The sequence below is a fragment of the Balearica regulorum genome, chromosome 13 (genome assembly GCF_011004875.1).
Source record: "Balearica regulorum gibbericeps isolate bBalReg1 chromosome 13, bBalReg1.pri, whole genome shotgun sequence".
Lineage (NCBI taxonomy): Eukaryota > Metazoa > Chordata > Aves > Gruiformes > Gruidae > Balearica > Balearica regulorum.
Genome location: NC_046196.1, coordinates 21,233,592 through 21,253,061, shown reverse-complemented (window position 1 = coordinate 21,253,061; position 19,470 = coordinate 21,233,592). Strand labels below are relative to the sequence as shown.

At 45.7% G+C, this 19,470-nt stretch overlaps 1 protein-coding gene across 1 annotated transcript; it reads left to right on the top strand.

Moving 5' to 3' along the window:
- Positions 1-4,635: 4,635 nt before the first annotated feature.
- Positions 4,636-17,686, top strand: LOC104632377 (purine nucleoside phosphorylase). Its single transcript, XM_010298222.2, has 6 exons — positions 4,636-4,658; positions 7,950-8,119; positions 8,417-8,520; positions 9,862-10,037; positions 13,432-13,622; positions 14,547-17,686. The coding sequence occupies exons 1-6, from the start codon at positions 4,636-4,638 to the stop codon at positions 14,762-14,764; spliced, it is 882 nt and encodes a 293-aa protein (XP_010296524.2). The 3' UTR covers positions 14,765-17,686.
- The last annotated feature ends 1,784 nt before the right edge of the window (positions 17,687-19,470 follow it).

Genomic DNA, 19,470 nt, shown 5'->3' with positions numbered 1-19,470 from the left:
CTCTCAGCTATATCAAGGAATGGATATGTGGTGTGTGAGGCTGGGAAGGGTGGTTGCACTGGCTTGGCATGACCTTGGGGATGAGTCTGTGAGGGCTTTTTTTCTGCTTCTGGTTTGCAGTCTGAAGTCAGGCAGGTTTGGCTTTAGATTTCCTTTGTGGAGGAATTGCACTCACAGTCTGCTATAAAGTGAGTTGTGAGAATTCAGTAAACAATGTCTAATGTAGACAATTAGTAAAATGATCTACAGTTGTCTAACCTTTGCTTCTTTACACAAAAATCACTGAAATGGAAACTAAAAGGAAAAACCTCTAGACTATTCAATCTTGTGTTGTTGCACTGCAAATGAGATAGTGAGGAAGCATTGATCCTGTTGGGTCAGCATAGATATATTCTGGTGGACCATGGCTACAAGCGGTAGTGTGTTCACTTACTGACCTCCAGAAAGCAGTGTTTTACAAAGAGAAGTTTTGGGGAAACAGGAATGTGGTCCTGGAGACCAGTGACAGGTCTGGGCTGGAGCTCCACTGTGTGAAAGTATGATAAATCGAGGGAAAACCGGATCACAGAACAGAATTAACTTTAGTCCTGTGTGGTCTCGGGATGGAGATGTGTCCTTATTTGTCCTGCAGAGGAGCATGCGTGGAGCTCCAGGCCAGTGGTTAGCTGTGATCCCAGGATATGATCTGTATTTACCTGTCTTGAATAGAGGAATATATCTATTTTCAAGAATCATTAGTGCTATGTGTAGCTGTGTGGACCATTTAACTATTTGAGAATTGCTTTCTTCTGTGACAGCACTAAAAGCATTTCATCCTTCTTCCTTTAGTTCTTTTTTCAAGTTGTCTGTATTTATTGTAGGCCAGAGGGGTGTCTGACCTCTCATAGCTTCTAGTCCACCAGGATCCATGACTTCTTTTCCACTTACCCTCCCTAAAGTGCTATTGCAGCCTTCTACATCTTCCCCCGAGCCCTCTGATTTTTTTTTCTGCCTGGCTCAAAGCACTCTCGCAGCACGCAGCCCATCCATTCACCCCGAGCCTGACGTACTGCTCATCCCTTACAGGAGAACTGTTCAGGACTGCACATTTTAGGTAGCTAGAAGCTTTTTTCTGATGTCTAGCCTAACCAAACACGCATCTCCCCAGCTCCCTGTTGCCTGTCTTAAGTTTCTGTATCTCTCCTGCCTCCATGGCAACATTTTCAGGCTGTTGTCAGAGCATTGTTCAGTTTTCATTTTGCTCAGCTAACCGTGACAAGCTTTTTGAGTGTCTGGTTTTCTGTTCCCTGGTCATCCCTTCTCTGCCTTCCCCATGGTTGGAGGTCTCTTACCTGAAGATGTGCAACAAGAAGCACATATGCTGCTCCAAACAGATCTTTCTAGAGATTTCTATTAAAATGATCTGTAAGGGAATAACCTTTCTGGTATATAATTTGACTTTCTTGTGGCCAGTAACACTCCTGTGGGTCTCTAGAATAGCCAGTGTACAAATAAATGATGAGTTTCCAAATTGCTGCAAAAATGCTGGTTTGTTGTTAGGGTTTCTTCTTAATAATTTTTAATTAAACCTGGAACCTGCACTTTAGGGAATCAACAGAAAAGCAAAATCTTTCCAGGGTTTATCCACTTCACTTTCCTCCAAAATACCGAGGCAGAATCCTGGCTTTTCTAAGTATGAGGGAATTTGGCGGGGGAGGGGGCAGATTTCTGGGGGCAGAGATGAGGGCATGGTAATGCCTGTAGGTCTTTGGGGGGATGCTTTCTTCTGAACTAGGCTGACTCCAGTTGCCTCCACTCTGCAGACACCCCCCCAATCTTTCTGCAGTTCGGGTCCCTCTCCCCAAAGGGTGATGTGCAGTACATGTGAGAAGTCTGCAAGATAATTTGATGCTGTGATAATGTGAGCACGCAGGGAAGTGGGAGACTTTACCCTAAAGCATTAATTAAATGTTTTGATTAAATGCTTGCAAAATACTTCACAACACTTCTCTAGATAGAAATTGCTGTAGGAATGTAAAGCATTGTTAGAAAATTATTTCAGGTGATTGTATCGGCATCCTGAAGCAGTTGAAGCTCTAGCTACAGAAACAGGGCTTGAATGACACTGAGTCAATGAGATCTGGATTATAGATACAATTTGCTGCAGACATGTACGTACAGAAAGAGTAAGAGACAACTGAGATTCTTTCAGGATACAAGACTGTCAGTATTCTTTCTTAAGGATTATGCAGTCTATTCAATAACATTTTTTAGATAGATCTGCTTTGGAGTACTTGCATAGGAGCTGAAGCTTAATTAGTTTTTTTTTCTTCCTCTCCACTGGAATGCCCTCAATGCTCAAATTAATTTGCTCTAGTAAGGCAAACCTTTATGTAGTACTTGTCCAGCCAATGCACCATTACAGGTTAAAACTCAAGTAATTTTTGTTGCTGTTAAGTAACAGTCACTGCAGAAAGACAGATAAAATGGTCCTTTTTTGATAATCCTGTTTTCCATGTAAATCCGAACTAGAGAGGAGATTGTCTTAGATGAGAACAAATTAGGAAGAGCTCCCCGGCTGTCTGATATCTGTCTGCTTTGCAAAAAAGAATCAGATTAATGAACATAATCAGATTAAGGCTAAACAAGGGAACATAACTGGGGGGCAACAGAACTCTGCTGATACCAAAGAACTGTATGGGAAAATCAACATTAAGGGACTAATATTGCTCTATCATTTAATTTAATGGGAGCAAATAATGGCTTTCAAAGAAGTCCTGAGTGCTGGCAAGGCGAGCGTGGGTTTCCAGAGGGCAAGTTAAAACCATCTTGGCGATCAGCCTGCTGTTTTGTATAGAAAAACAATGCTGGTGAAAAAGGAGAATATATACCAAAGAGGTAGAGATGGCTAAGGCTCTGGAAGATGAGAATGACAAAAAGGAGGTATATCTGAAAAAGGAGGGGGAACATAGTAAAAACAGAATGAGAAAGAGGGTGTAGAAGGAGATGAGAGTAGTATTAGACCCTTAATGTTGATTTTTTTTTTCCCATTACCCCCAGCAGGCTGAGGGCAGGCAGCACTGTCCCACCCGTTCCTGAAGTGGTGGCACTCCTACCTGCTTATCTCTAGAAGAAGAATTGGAAGTTTGCAAAGAGAAAGTAAATAAGTAGTGGAAATGTGAACATAAAGAAAGGGAGAAGGTCAAGAACTTGAGGGGAAAGGGCACTTTGGGTTTTTTTGAGACCCATTTTCTGTTTCTTCAGTACCAATTGTCTCAACAAATACCTGTTGTCAACAGAACTTGCTGCTACATGTGATGCCTAAATCCTGCTGGTTGTTATGGACTCACTGCCTGTGCTGGAATTGAGGGGGACACTGTGTGGGTTTCTGCTTTCTGACATGAAGTGTCTCTTTAAAAATGCTCAGGTTTTTCTGGCTGCATTTGTTACCTTGTTTGACTTTGAAGTTCTGTGAGGTGGTTTCCTGGGGCAACCGAGGGGATGTTTGATGTGTGTTGGTCTTCAAGACCAACAAGTAAACATTCTTAATAATATTTATTATTATTCATAAGTAATGTGAGACCAGAAACTGGTGTACATCTTCATTTTCTAAGTTATTTTTTGTCTGGCTGATTTGTCTAGGAATTGACAAGCTCTGCTTAAGGTTTTCTCCCTTCTTGGGATATTTATAAATTCTATTCCCATATGAGTGCCTGTTGTAGCTGTAACCTTCCACCTGGGGCATGTAAAGTCTCTACTCATTACCAATTTTGCAGAAATCTTTTTGGCATTTGATTGTCTTGGAAGCATCTATGGCTCTGTAAAATGGGGTTAGCGGGATTGGACACTGTTGCATGGGTGGACCCATATGATGAGGTTGTTTTAAGCTTTATTTTTGTATAAAACAAAGCTGAAATGAGAGGGGCAGATGATGACCTTGATATTTTTTCTGTGTATTCCATAATGTAATCAACTGAAGAGAGGTTCAGTGTATCTCAAGGCAGTATTTCCCTTTGAGATAGGTGAAGCAATTAAATGTGAGCCAAAAAAAAAAAAAGCCCCACGAAACCTGGGGGGAGCTAATGAGATGTTGCCAGGAAAGAATGGGAAGAGAACGATGTGAGATACAGAAAAGTCTTGTTGGTTGTTGCGGTAGTAGGTGGCACAGATCATCTTGCAGAGTTTGTGCTCTCCTGGTGAGCCCGTGCCATGGTCCCAGGGGTTTGAATTGCAAAGGAGCAGGTGACTCCAGCTGCTAGCTGCTTCCCAGTTGATGTAAGAGTGTGCAAATCTACGCAGTTCTGTTGTCAGCTGCTCCTCTCTGGGACGCCGCTGAAAAGTCGTGTGTGTGCATGTGAACTTTCTAGGCTCAATCCGCATTATAAAGCGCGTGCATGTAAGCTTTCTGCCGAGCTCTAGAGCATGTGTGTTGTGGGGGGGTGAGAGCAGAAAAGCAGATGTCCTGAACGTGCCACTCCTACTTGGGGATTAGGGATGCTCAGGGGACAGCAGAGAGAAGCTGGGATACACCTTCCTCACCGCCAGAGACGGCAGCAGCTTCTGCAGGTTCAATGGGCCTCTGCTCTTTGGTCAAATAAAACCCTGCAGTGCTGTTGCCAGCAACCATCCCCTTTTGGTTAAGCAGAGAGGAGGAGGATGGCCTATGCTGAGGAAGACAGGTAAGGTGCTGTGAAATAGGGGATGCGCAGGCATCCAAGCTGGAAGGGGCTAGTGAAATTGTGTGGCTTATCCTCGCCTTGGTTTTCTTCTTCCTACCGGGCGTTCAATAAATGTCAGGCAAGGGCTGCTCAGAAGTAAACACCTTATTATTGAAGAGGACTCTGGCCATCTGCCTGTGTCAGGTGCTGGTATTATGAAATATGGCATGAGCAGGTGACCTTGGGAGAGGTTATGGGCCAGAAGAGGCAAATGCTGTTGCGGTGTGGAGAGGCATTCACCGCAAATAACGCGCGGCAGTAATGCCCCTCTGAAACGTAATGCTTTATCTGTTTGTTGGAATACGTCTGCTTTTTTTATGTGGATTTGCTTTCAAGCAACTTAGAAGCACAATGAGGGTGGTTTCTTTTCATGCCATAAAAGATCTGTCATCGGTGACAGTCCTGTGTTTTGCAGCAGATGCGTTTCTCCAGTGGATGACAGCAATCACAATAAAGGGGATTGTGTTTTCAGCTGATCCTGTGATTTAATCCAAAGCGATGCTACCGAGCACTATTATTAGGTGTGCATTGTTGGAGACGGAGTAGCTATAGGGGGCTTTGTGCTACATGTATTAATTCAGGCTGTCAAAAAGCTTGCACAGACCTCGGGCTCGTGCAGTTCCAGGCTAAACGTTGCATTTGGTGACCCGTAGGTCAAACTCCCCCTCCACCCCCAGCTGAGCAGGTATCTCCTTTGTATTCAGAAATTATTCGTGCCTGCTAGTCCCCTTTGATGCTGTGCATCCAGAAGATTTCTGAAAACTAAATATTGCAAGCAGGGCACTGCCGATTAATTCTGGCATCGCTGTGCTCTGAGCACTGGGGACAGCTCTGGTGTGTCCAAAGCCTTTGGGATGGAGAGGGCTCTGCAAGGCCCCTGCTGAAGCTCCTTTTGGGCAAGGAGAGTTACGCAGCACTGGAGTTCTACTTCCTTGGATAATAAATATTTGATGAGGTCTTCTGTTTAGTAGGGAAAAAAATATCCCTCAAACTCAGCACAGCTCAGTCAATCCTAATGTCTTCATCAGATGTAGAATTGGATTCATCCCACACTTCTAAATTTTCTGGGAATATGCGAACAATATACACTTTAAATTTATTTTGCAAGTGTGTATACACCTTTTTTAAAAAAAAAAGGGGATTAGTGGTCAAGTGGAAGAGCAGATCCTGGTGACCTCATTCTTTTCTCATGCCTGCCACAGGTACATCAAAAGCTTGGGTATTGCATTTAAATTATCTTGGTTCCTTCTAATTTCTAAACAAGGATTACAGTTATTCAACAGAGAAATTGGGGAGAGGAATCATCCATTAATGTATGTAAAGCACTTTTAAAGCTTTTCTTTGGGAGGAAGGGATAATAGAGTCAGTTGAGTGTGGGCTTCATTAATGTCACTTTTGTAGCTTTTGCTTATTTCAGGAGCTCATGGTGCACTTGGAAAATTCAACAATATGCTATGGTAAATAAATTCTTCCTCATTTCCAGATTTTTACTTTGAAAAGTATTTCAGCTAAATGACTAATTCATGAGTATGGAAGTTATTTCTTCTCATTGGATTGCAGGTTTGACATAGGTATTTTTGATGTCATAATTTGTATCAAGGAACATAAGTTTGTATCAGACATTGGACAGGGATTATGCAGGAGCTGGACAGCTAGGAGATGAAAAAAGCTCACAGAAGGTGAGCTACTTACCTTTTCAGTATAAAGAAGGAAAAAACGCAGGCTTGAGATCCTTATTTGAGTATCTGATACTCCAGTTAGAGGAACCAGTTGTGCAATGGTAGTTAAATACTCGTCATCAATGGTCTGAGACCTCCTGGGGTGTAGAGCACCGCTCTGAAAACTTTTCTGAATGTCCTCTAAGGCTGCAGACAGCAGAATCACAATGTGACTAAGGTTTGCACCTCTGCAAATGAGACTTGATTAAAAAAAACCCAAAAGAAACGTTCATGAGGCAGGCAGTGACTGCTTATCAGTATCTCCGGTCAATTTTACATGGTCTTCAATCTCGCAGTGTCTAATTCTCTCACCTCTTATAAGCAGATCAGCTTTTCATATAGAGAACCTGCTGCCCCTACCTGTGTGTGTTCATTCTGTGACCCTGCCCCCTACAATATAGTCATTAATTCTACTCATCAATGGTAATGATTGAGTTGCCACCAAGAAATGCTAGCAGTACCCTTGCTTTTGAAGAGAGTTTCTAATCAACCTTGATATTGACTTTCAGAAGATATCTGCGTTGTCCTATTGGAAACAGGATTATGGGATTATCCTACTATTGATTGTGTTTCAAAACTGATTAATACATCTGATGAAGACTGGACTGACAGGCCTAAAGATGGAAGTCCTCTCTCCTCCCAGGAGACAGATACACAACAGGCAGACTAATGCCAACTTCTAGCTCACCTTCCAGCGATGTGCCTCAGTGCTGGATAAGACATATTTTTTGCCAAGCTATTTGAGCAGCCCACCTCTTAAATCAGACAGCATAAGCTCAGGAGCCTGAACTCCTGGGTTTCTTTTTTGACAGACTGGTGTCATTGGGCTTCTTGCCTAGGACTACACTGGGGGTGTGACCCACTGCCTGCCCTGTGGGAAAGGAGAACAAAAGAATCTCCGTGTTTAGCCTCATCTACTGAAACCACAAGGTATCAAGAAGGTGGATGTCTGACATGCGTTAGCAGCCCCAGCAGAAGCACTGGGAGCTGATGGTACTCAACACTTGGGAAGACTGTGTTCTCCATTTCTATAGATGATGCTTGCCTGTGTCCCAGCAGTCTACCTATTGCAGAGGACAGTGTCTTCTCCGTCAGCACAGCTTCCCAACCGTGCGGTACAGGTGCCCATGGACTTCCATCCTCTTGTATTTCCCCATCCTAGGTTGGACATCCCTGTGCGCACACACAAGCTGCAATTTCTGAGTCTAACTGTGCTTTTGCATTCCTGTAGTAGCTCAGGAGAGACCAGAGCCCATCAGAAGCAGGAGTGGTTACGCCTTGTGACATTTCTGTGATCTAGGTATCTTTACCCCATTCTCTGCTGTAGAATGAAATCGGCAAAGAGGATTCAAATGATTTGCCTCTGACCAGGGTAAAATATATGAGATTAAGAGTGAAGCATCTTCAATAATAGCAGTGAAGCTCCTATTATTTTTGTCGTAATGAAATTTCTTTGTTTGCACCTTTTCAGGGTGTTTATCCTTTGAAGCTTGTTCTTTGGATGGGTTAATAGCCTCGCTGACCTCTTTTGCAGAAATAGCTACGAGGTGTATAAGGAAACAGCAGATTGGTTATGTGCCCGTACCGTCCAGCGCCCAAAGACCGCCATCATCTGTGGATCTGGACTGGGAGGTCTGGCAGATGCGTTGGTTAACAAGACAGTCTTTCTGTATGAGGACATCCCTCATTTCCCACGGAGCACAGGTTAGCGCAACCCGGGGTGTCACCAACGCATCTATCGGCAACCTGCAACGCCCTTAGAGGGATAATTAAAATCAGTGTGCACCACTTGGCACTGCTCTGCAAACAAGTCCCTTGGTGGTGAAATGTGTGTTCAGTTAAAAAACCAAAACCATATTTCTGTGCTGTGATATTTAACTTTCAGCTCCTTGTTTTGCAGTGTTTGCCCCCCCACCCTGTAATGCATAATCAGCTGATAAATCCTTCTAAAGTTAAAGACCTTGAGATCTGTAACTAAACCGATGCTCTATGAATTTCCAGTTGCAGGGCACGTTGGCCGGTTGGTGTTTGGGGAGCTGAACGGACACCCCTGCGTGTGTATGCAGGGACGTTTCCACCATTACGAAGGATACTCCGTCAGCACGGTGAGTTCTCATTAAGAAAATCACTCACGTAGGGGGAGATGCATTGTAAAAGATGCAAAAGTGACTGCTCGCTTAGCTGTCTAACTGCAAGAGGTTAGCTCTTGCAATGAACTTACGTTGCTCTTGCAAGGAATCTTGCTTGGATTTTAGATTTCTCCTTCCAAAAAAATAAAATTGGGAGTTCAAACCAGGAGATGGCCAGCTTCTGCTGGGGGAAGCTGGTGCTGTGCATCCATGTAGTGTATCATAGAGGGCAAATTGATTTACATAGTTTAACTGTGTTTTAATCATAATTTAAATCAGCAATCAGGAAAGTTTGAGTGATAAGAATAATCTATTTTAATCTTCCTTTGCATTTGTATAGTTTACAGCTTTTTTCCTCCTAGAAAAAAAATCCCTGGCTGATGTAATTTGGCATGCTCTCCCAGTTAATGTATAGAAGTATGTGAATATTTGTGTTTATATTACTTCACATGCATGTATGCACATTTCTGTTAGAAAACAATAATATTTATTTACTGGCTGATAGTTTTGTGTGTTCTTTTTATCTGGATAGCTTTGAGATTTTTACTTGTGGCTGAGGTCAGTTTGCATTTGGATATAAACTGTAATACTTAGCACCACTCAATTCTTTCATAGAACAAAACTATTTATTTAAAATGCACTTGATATAAAGCTAGGTTTATCAAAACATGCTTGTCTATTAAAATTAACTCATTTCTTAAAGCAGTGATGTGCACAGTTAGGAACCTTTCTGCTCACAGCTTCTGTAGCATTTTAGAGGTGTCATATCAGCCTGATTCCTCCTCAAAATCAAAACTCTTTTTGTGAGTTCCAAAGTGTTCCTTAACTCTGGATGAGCAGGACACTGAAGTGAATTAACATGAATAAAATGAAATGAATAAAATAATCTCTCTGCTTCTGTGAAATGCATCACTGCTGTAAAAAGCTGCTTTATCAATTACATTCCAAGTCCATGTGCATACATAGTTACTTCAGTCAGCACAGTGGTTTGATCTCTGCAAGACCTTGGCAGCGAGGAAAAATTATCTGCCTGTTCTTTCTGTACTGCATTTATTTGACCTTAGCACAGCTGTAGGAAATAGGGGCTTGAATTTTAATGGTATTAATTTCAAGATTATTTTTTAATGTGTTTAAAAACCATTAAAATTCTTTCAATTTAAATTAGAGGAAAATTTAAAAATGGAGAAAAACTTAGTTTGTCTCCTTGTAGCCTCATTTGCATCATGTAAGCTGTCCACAAATTGCCATGCTACAAGCGTAGTAGTAGCTGTCTACAAATTGTGATACTCATTGCACGTATGCCTTGGGTTCCTGCAGATCACCTTTCCCATCAGGGTCTTCTTTCTCCTGGAGGTGGACAACTTGATTGTCACAAATGCTGCTGGGGGACTGAATCCCCACTTCCAAGCCGGGGACATCATGTTCATAAGAGATCACATCAGCATGTTTGGCTTAGGAGGGCAGAATCCGCTGCGTGGACCAAACGATGAGAGGTAAGAAGGCATCAGCCCCGTGTTACAAATTAAACCTTTATTCTCCCAGCCACAGGCTACGACTGCCAGTTGTGCCTACTGGCAAATATTTATGGAGGGGTAGTTTGGCTCCAGGTAGCCATGAGGGAAAAGTCAAAGCGGTAGCTGTGCATGCTGTGCCACCTGCCCTGCCTTCCCCAAGCACCTTTCCTTGGTTGTTGCTTACTCTTATGAGCCTAGAAGGAGTCTATATGCAAACCTCCAGAAGGTTTTGTTTTACAAAAGTAGGCTTCTGATCCTTCTCCTGACATGGCCAGCCATACCGTCTGCTAAAGGGACCAGCTGCTGTCTCTTCTTGTCAGTCCCTCTCTCTGCTCGTTCCTCTTAATTGAGCAATCTGGTGACCTGCAGTGTCTCCAGCCTGTGTTTACCCACAGCTGTTCCTGGTGTGATGGAACGGCTATGACAGAGGCCAAGGCAGTAAGTTGATAGAGCAAAGACAAAACATCTAAGTCTCCTGATAACCAGCCTTGTATCCAGGTCATTAAACCGGGGTGCCTTTGTTAACATCATGTATTCACTGAAGGCATCAGTCTGAGAGGTGGTTGTCCTGGCAGCCTCTTGGGACACCTCTAGATCTACAAGTGACCTGCTCCTGGTTGAGCTGGGAAATCAGGTTTCCTATACTAGCTGTGTAGCAGGATCCTTAACTTGTGGACAGTGCGCAGAGGGGTTTGTAACACATCTTCACCCCTGCACTGCAGCTGCCACCAGATAGAGAGTTGCTCTGAGCAGGAGGTTGGACTAGATGACCTCTTGAGGTCCCTTCCAACCTGAATTAATCCATGAGCCCAAAACCCTTCCAAGGTGCCATCAGACTGTTAGAGTGGCAGGCAACCAGCACAGTCATAGCATTGAGAGGGGACATGCCAGATAGGGCTTCCTTTTGTAAACACTGGCCCTTGGCTCTCAAAATGGGGCTAGAAATGTGAGGACACATCCACTGGAGATTCAGGCTGAGCAAAGCAGAGCACCTCAGATGTCAGGAAAGTCAACATGGAAGCAGTAAAGATCCAGGGCTGTCAAGAGTATTATGGCAGGAAAGAGGTTGGGTTGTGATACGGAGATGACATAGCAAGAATTATTGCCCAACCAAGCTGGCAGGAGAGAAGCTGAGTGTGTGAACCCAGAGGACAAGCAACAGAGGTGGTGAAGGAGGTGGCAGTGTATGAGCAAAGAGTGAATTTAGATAACAAGATGGTTACATTCATTGTTGAGTTGGTACCTCCATCTTGAAAAAAGGATGTTTACAGGGCAGGCACCTGGTCTGTCCTGGGACCTCTCAAAAAAGAAAGTTCTGGCTGACAATAAGGTGGCCTGCCTGGCTTCCAGTTAAACTTAGTTCCTTCCTGATATAATGCCAGACCTGGCTCCTGCTTCTGAAGAAATCTGAAAGGTGCTAGCAACTACCTCAGGAGAAATACATGCTGTTCTGCGATTCAAATGGCAAGAGGACAGTACCCATCTGAAGCAGAACATCTTTACATCTTCATAGGTATTAGTGTGGGTTGACGGAAAGAATGATCAAAGGCACAGAAGCCACATGGAGGAGTGCTTAAAGCTCTCTGCACTTGCATAATTGCTCTGGAACAGGAGGAGAAATGCCAATCAAACAATAACTGCATCTGGACAACATTCAAAAGCAGCATAGCTGTCTCATCGCCTCCCAAAAGCAGCTTCCTGGTGAAGACTGCGATGCTCTGGGAGGTGACTTTTGTCCTGCTGACCAAGGCAGCAAAACGGACAAAAGGTCTTTGTGAATCAGCTTTCAAAGCACTGTGGAGCTTTAGCTGAACAAACTCCTCCTGAAATCCAGCTCAGCCACCAGGAAGGATTTATCTAAGCACAACAGAGTAAAACTAGAGGCAATGAAGTGATGTGGAAAGGGAATATACTGCAAAAATTTGAGGACTGAATTTAATAAACTGGAGATTGGCTTGTGCCTTGCTGGCCATCCTTCAGGAAAGAGAAGCCACTTTCGTGGTAATGAGTACTTATTACCTTAGACCAGATGGAAAAGTTTGGTTTTATTTATATAACAGTGTTTATAAAAACATAAAATAAGCCACCTACTGCCCTAAACATTCAGCTAGAAGAACATGAGAAGCAGGAGCTTTAACAGGGACCTGGTCCCCTCCTACTGTACTGAGTTGGTGAGCATGGCTGGGAGTTTATTTTCCAGACTTCCTTAGCAGCAGCACACCATTCTTGGCCATCTACTTCTGCTCTCCTTGAATCGGTGGTAGCATTTGCTCAGGAACAGGACTGAGCTCTTAAGATCAAAAGCAAGTGAGAGAGCCAGCCTCGAAGCACAGACTACCTAAACTATGGCCCTGGATCTCCCACATGTGCTACTCTCCCCATTTCCCTGCAGAGGATGATGCCTGGAATGGGGTGGCATTGCCTAAAGGTAGACATCTAATACCAGCTGACACTCTGCTGCATATCCAACACCCATTCTCTGGGGCTGGCAGGTGCAGTGTAAGACCTACAGGATGCGTGCATGCTCTGGGCAGGCAGCTGAGGGGCAGGCAGAACTTACTGGGACATCTCAGATGGACGACTGAATTGCACTTCTGTCCTAGAAGAGTCTCCAAGCTTGTGCTTGGTGTGATCTTGCTGTGCTAGGAGCAAAATGCAGAAATGGATGCTCTTTCCTGGGATGTATTTTCTGACTAGCAGGCTCTGTTCATCTGCCTTATGAAGAAAGTCATTCCTTGAGGCCCTTCAAACTAGATAGTAAAGGGAGAAGACTCAAATCTCATGTGATTTGTCCAGTGCATCCAACTCTGTTTCAGTTTGAAGCGTGTGGGTGTTAATGCGGTGACAGGACAGCCCTTGCTGTTGTGGTACAGGCTCATCACAGCCTTAAATGTAGTGACTGATGCTCCATCCTGCTCAGACCTCTGCACTGGGATGACCTTTGGGTCTCAGTGCTGCAGGGAGCCTGTCTGCAAGCTGTTGTGCAGGAGAAGCAAAGGGTGGCAGCTTTGGACGGACAATGTTTAAAAGTCACCATGGGCATTTATTGGGAAGAGGGAATTGACTGTCAGTGCTCTCTGGAGACAGGGGTCCTTGGAAAGACCATTCCCAAAGGGTTTGTGTGGTAGGAACGTGATGCCAGACCTTCCAACAGCCATGACCTCTATGTGCTGAGGGTCTCAGGTGATTAGATCTAGTAGGAAGTCATGATGGCAGAAGTATCTGATGATGAGGCTGGGATGAGAGAGATTGCATCTGTGGCAGGTCTGCCCTCAACATTTGCCCTTTCTCCAAAGGGTGAGCATCACTGAACTGATGGAGGGAAAGCAGCAGTAGCAATATGCCCATGGCTCTGCCCTTTGCTGTCTTGCAGGTTTGGGGTGAGGTTTCCCTCCATGTCAGATGCTTATGAACAAGACCTGATCAGCCTGGCGATGGAGAGCGCGCAGGAGCTGGGCTTTCTGAGCTTCATCCGAGAAGGAGTGTACTGTCTGGTGGCCGGTCCCTGCTATGAAACTGTTGCTGAATGCCGTGCGCTGCAGGCGCTGGGAGCGGATGCTGTAGGTAAGCTGCCTGGGCTGGTAGGGTTGGTTGGGCACATGGATTAAACAGTTAATTCTGCTCAAGGCTGACTTTCTTTAGTCTTTGACTCTCAAAGTCTCCTGGGCATAGAGAAATGAGCTCTGCGTATTTCTGCTTAGTTCTGCAGCGGCTTAGCGCAGCTCCTAGGAGGGATCTGCAGAGTTTCTGCGTGCTTATGGCTGTCCAGGACAGGGATCCTGGCACAATGTTGTGTTTATTTCCTAAACACAGATCTCCCATGCTCAGATGGCTCAACTTCAGCCTGACTGAGTGGGGCCCGATCAGAAACAAAGTCCTTTTCTATGATTTTTTTTAAACATTCTGGTGCTGTAAGGATTTTTCACTGTGCCTCTTCCCTACAAAGCAGCCCTCCGTAAGAGTCTTGGTTGTTATGGGGCGGAAATTACGGATACTTTCCCAACTGCATACAAGGAAGCTAAGCATCATGATCCGTATAATTCCTCCAACTTGACTCCTATGTCACTGAAGCAGCTCCTGGAAGTCTGTTCATTAATATCTGCAGATTCACTGTGTGTGAAGAAAGGAGCTCAGCTCCCCCAAAAAGCTATTTTTCTTTGCAATAGCTTTTTTAGCCGAGGAAGAGAAGAGCCAAATGACACAGCACATCAGTACTTCTCTTAGCAAGGCTGCAGTCTGACATGTCTTGGAGAGAGACATAGCATGCAGGAATCGAATGTGGGTGGTTTATTGTGCTGAGCAGGGTTGTAACTGTAGTGCTACAACTATTCCAGCCTTACAAGTATTGCAGCCTTTAACTATTACGTAGCTCAGAGCTGTGGGGGAACGAGGCAAGGGCTGAAGGGAGGATCATGGTTTGCAGCCTTGGAGAGATCTTGTTTTGGTGTAAATCCTGACTCATCCCAGTCCTTTCTTCTCCCACTGTAGGCATGAGCACTGTCCCAGAAGTAATTGTAGCCAGGCATTGTGGCCTCCGCGTCCTTGGGATCTCCCTCATCACCAACAAAGCGGTGATGAGCTACAACAGTCAAGAGAAAGCCAACCATGAGGAAGTGCTGCGCATCTCGGTGGTCCGGGCTGAAGCCCTGCAGAAGTTGGTCACGCATCTCCTTGGCAAGCTGGGGGAAAGCACAAGCTCTCTGTGACCTCCAGCTCTTTATCATTCATATTGTAACCTGTGAGTGCTAGCAAATGCTGGGGGAGAGCTGTTGGTGAGACTGTCCCCTTCTGCTGTCCTGATTTTTGAATAGACCTTTTGATCTTTGTCCCTGTGCTCTAGTTGGTCAGGTGCAGAGGTTTGCTTTCAATGTTGCCAGAATGATCCTGTTAGCAGCCAGTGACCAAAACACCTTTCTGGCACTTGAACAGGGTCTGACCTCAGGCGTGTTCCCAAACCTGTATGTCAGCAAGGAGCCCCTCGGTACCGTGAGTTCCAGCTCCCCCTCGTTCCGCTGCGGAGCGTTTGGTGTTTCTTGCCTGCGGTGCTGCAGCACCCGCCCTGTGTCTCTGCTCCCTCATTGCAGTGAGCCCCCAGGTCGAGAGCTGGTCACAGGGCTTGGTGCTTGCTGGGATGGTTTGGAAGGACCTGATCTGAAGCTGGTGAAAGTCCACAAAAAGACTCATCCAAACCACAGAGGTATGTAAAGCAGGTTAGGTTAAGGATGAGATCTGTCTGGAACGAGCAATGCTGCAGAGCAGGCAGATTGCAGCTGACTTTCCAGCTTTGAAAAACCACTGTGTCCCCACGCACGGGGTTGTGTTCCCTTACTACCCCTGAAAGTCTCACCAGAAAGCCTTCTCTTTGCTCGCTTCTTGGGTCTTCATGACCAGCCGCAGAGCTCAGTAGTTGTTTGCTACAATGCAGCATGTCGCCAACACCCCACCACCACCACCTCTCTGCGCTGTTTCCAGCCTTGAATCGCTATTGCCCTGTTTTACGGGGTGAAAGTGAAGCTCAGGTACAAGGCATGTCCGTGCACGGTGTGAAAGTGGCCAAGCTGGAAACAGGATCCAGGTCCAGCTCTTTGTTCATTCTGTTTCTGGGTGTCTTGGAGATCAGCAGCTTGAACCCCTCGCACTGGACACTGGTGTCACTTTGGTGTCCCAAGACAGAGAAATCGGTCTGACCCAGCATCTCACCCCAGCTCTGCTCTGCTGCAGTCCCTGCTGCAGATGTTGGAGCACCAATGGTTTGTGGAGTTTATTGATGTGAAATTAGTGGAAATTATTTTGGAACAGGTATGATATTTATCTGGCTTTCCTGGTCTACTTACATGAAGAAACTGAGCCCAGCAGTAAAGGACAAAGAGGAGGCCACCACACTCCCTTTTACCAGCGTGCCGATGGCCTGTCAAGGCAGGGTGACTGCTCACCAGAATGATGCATTATTCATTGTTCCCCAAAGGTCAAGCTGAGCTGTGGATGCAGCTGGATGTGAAACAGTGACTGTAATTATTAGGTAACCTTTTCCCCTTCATTTATCTTGGAGTTCTCTGTAAAGCCCATAACTGTCCTAGTTAATGTTTGCAGTTGACGCTGGTCTGAACTGAAGACACCCAACTGGTCATGGAGAGCTCCCAGTCTACCTTCCTAAATTTAGCTGATGAATTGTTTACTGTTGGTGTTTGCCCTGATGCAGCCTTCAGCCTTCTGTGACATTTCTTCAGCTCCAGGTGCAAAAGGACATTGGCCTGGTGATTTTTTTTTATTTCTGGATGGGTATTTACTTGAAGCCCTTCATGCTGCAATTCCTGGTGTCACTGCTGCATTAATGGTGCAGATGCTGCTGCTGGGAGGAACAGAGTTGTGCTGTGTCCTCCATGAAAAGGTAGCACTGCAGGTGTAGGAAAGATCTTGGGGTGAACACCCCATCCCCTTCTCTTCTCCTGTGGTCAGCCCTGACAAACATCTGCCCAGCCTGGTCTTGAGGACTTCTGGAGGGGGAGGATTTGTTGCCTGTGCTCTGCTTGAATGAGTTGCTCATTCAGCAGCTCCTGGCACTTGGAGGAGCCCCCTGAGACAGCAGCTCTTTCCTTTTGGTGGGTCTGACTGTCATGATGATCTCAGGAACGAGCTCTGGTGGTAAAATGCAAAGGGAAAGAGACTCCAGCTTCTCCTTCCACAAGGCTGTTGCCTTTTTGGTCTAGCAGGAGTGAAGTGCTCATCAACAGTGGCAGCAAGAGCAGGGAAATAAAAAAAGCAGCAGATGTGCAGAACAAGGAGCCACTTCTACCTGCTCCCTTTTCAGACTTGTCCCAGTATGAGCTTGTTACAGGGCAGAGAGGGAGCAGATCATTTCCCCTGCCTAGAAAATGGTGCTTCACATTCATCTAATTAATACTTGGTAAATACAAAGTCTCTCAAGTGAGTGGAAGGCAGCTGTGCAGCTCGCTGTAGCTAGAGAGCAGCTGGGGTAGCTAAGGCTGGGATTTCGGCAGACTCTGTTAATTAATCAGAGTCAGGCTGGACTGCAAGGTGAAGGGAAGCATCCCAAAAACCTGCTGCTGTGCTGGTACTTCTTGAGCCAGGCTTGAGATGATGATGATGAGGAGGAGGAACTTGGCAGTGGCACCTGCTTTTGGTAGGCTGGCTCTGGTCCTCTCACCCCAGGTGCAGTGTGATACCTGTACTGATGTGAAACTTGTATCTGAACACAACTTAAATACAACTTGAAATTCAGTCTGAAAATCACCATGCAGCTAAATCTTTTGGCAAATTACGTCTTTTTAAAGAAATGGCATTTGAGTCCTCTAACACCACTTGGGGGTTCTTCTTTCTGCTGTCCAAGGTTGACTTGGGTGGCTCAAACTCTGCTTGAGCATCCCAGGTTTTGTCCCTGTAAATGATGAGAGGGGGGGAAAATTGCCTTGGGCATGTTGGAAAGGATGGTGCTTGTGCTTTGGGAGAGAGGGAGAATACAATTATGGGTGGATTCATCTGGTTTTGGAGATACTTTTAATCCAGTTTTGTTTGGGTTTTGCTGCTGATGGTTTTTGAAAGGCTGAAACACAATGATGCAAGTGAGAGAAGAAACTGGGAGGAAATAAAACTGTCTGTGATCCTGAAAACAGTGTGTTTGCTGTGCCAGCACTGCTGGTTAGAAAGGAAGGAGCTACTGTACCCCCTGCATCCAGCCCCGGGGCTGGGGGGGCCAGAGCACCGGTGCTCAAAGCTTGGGATAACCAGGACCAACATTTCAGCAGCACTTTGCACAGGAAAGGAACGCTCCCATGAAAATATACTGAGACCCAAAGGACCTCTGTTAACTTTAGAGCACCCGAAAGCTACGCTGGGCTGTGGTGGTACCAGTGCAGCAAGTCACCCGCGCCAGAAGCAGGTTGTGGTTCCCTCCATGCTGCTCAGCAGGAGCTTGTGGAACATGGCATGTTTTATTTCACGGTCTTAGTGCTTTCTGGCACTGTCCAGGGCTGAAACAAGTAGATGGCAACACACCCTTGGCTTCCTTTTGTTCCTGTACTCTATGCTGCTTAGATTAAATTTCAGAAGTAGATGTTATGGCTATAAGGACAAGCTGGAAGATGCATGACAAGCTAAAAAAACAAGCTAAAAAAAATAATGTAACATGTAGAAAAAGAGAACCCCCCATTGTATAGCTGATCCTGGCTTTTTCAGTGATGTCAAGAGGAGAAATCTCTGATATGACCCTTGGCTGGACCATATTGTGAGTTTTTAAGTAGAGATCTCTGCTGTTATTTGAAAAACAACCCTGCAACCTCTCCAAAAAAATCATCCCCTTTCCTTTGCAAGGCTTGGTTTCCCTGACTCCTTTTACATGAGATGTGCTGTTTGCACTCTTTTGTACATAAAAGTTAACCAAAAAAGCTTTTAAAAACTGTGCTCTCTGTCTCAGCTCAGCAGCTGAACATATGCTTTGCCTTCATGTTATCAAAATTCCCTTGGATGTTTGTCTCTACTGAAAACCTGCAGTTGAATTAAGGGGATTCTGCTGTTTTTTCCCAAAGGCTTTAGGTCTTCACTGCAAGGATTTCATATGCTGGAAAGAATTAAACCCTTTCTGCAAGGCTGAACGTGCGGAGTGAGAGGGAATGAGATCAGTTGCTTGATCGCAGTTTGCTGAATTAAACCAACGTGATGGTCTCTTACTCCCAAAATCTCAGGGTACTTTCAGAGGAGGAGTTGGTTTCAGAGTCAGAATGTGGGTGAAGGCTGGAAAGGCCCATCCAGCCTGTTCTCCTGCCCAGGGGATGTCCTCTCCTGCCATGCCTCATCCCGGGGCGGGGGGATGCATCCCTGAGCCCAGCCCTGCAGGTGTCTGCTCTCAGCCCCCAGGAAAACTTTGCTCTGGAGGGAGGGGGATGGAAAAGCAATGAGCTCTGCTGGGGAAAACTGTGCTCTAATAATGGGGAAAAAGAAGCTTTTTTGGACTCGTGTCTGTGCTGTACCCCAGGAACTATGAACTGCGTACCTGGGATGCCCTTTGGTGTCTCCCCGTGGGTGCAGGCTGCGTTGTGCAGCAGGGAGAAGGCGGCCATCCCACTGCTCCGTGTCCAGCCCGGCTCTCCCCGTGGGATGCTGGTGCAGCATCTCCCTTCCCGTGCCCGCACCCTGGCATCCTGCCCCAGCTGCCCCGGCATTAACGCCGGGCTTGGGGTCACCTCCAAGTCCCTAAGCCCGCTCCCAAAAGGGCTGTGGGCTCTGTGATTTGGGGTAAGCACCTCGCACCCCCTTTTCTCCCAGCCGAGAGACAAAACCAAGAGGCACCAGCACCTGGCAGGATGGGCAGTGCCCCTGCTAACTCCCTGCAGCTGCCTGCTGCCGATTACGTCTCTGCTCTGCGCACGTCTGAACTTTCCTGCCTCCTTCTCATCTT

What these genes read in the sequence shown, in the direction of transcription:
- LOC104632377 (XM_010298222.2), top strand. Translation starts at nt 4,636, where the DNA reads ATGGCCTATGCTGAGGAAGACAG. An exon ending in TCATTTCCCACGGAGCACAG is followed by an intron (nt 8,120 to 8,416) that starts GTTAGCGCAACC and finishes ATGAATTTCCAG; the next exon opens with TTGCAGGGCACGTTGGCCGG. An exon ending in AAGGATACTCCGTCAGCACG is followed by an intron (nt 8,521 to 9,861) that starts GTGAGTTCTCAT and finishes GGGTTCCTGCAG; the next exon opens with ATCACCTTTCCCATCAGGGT.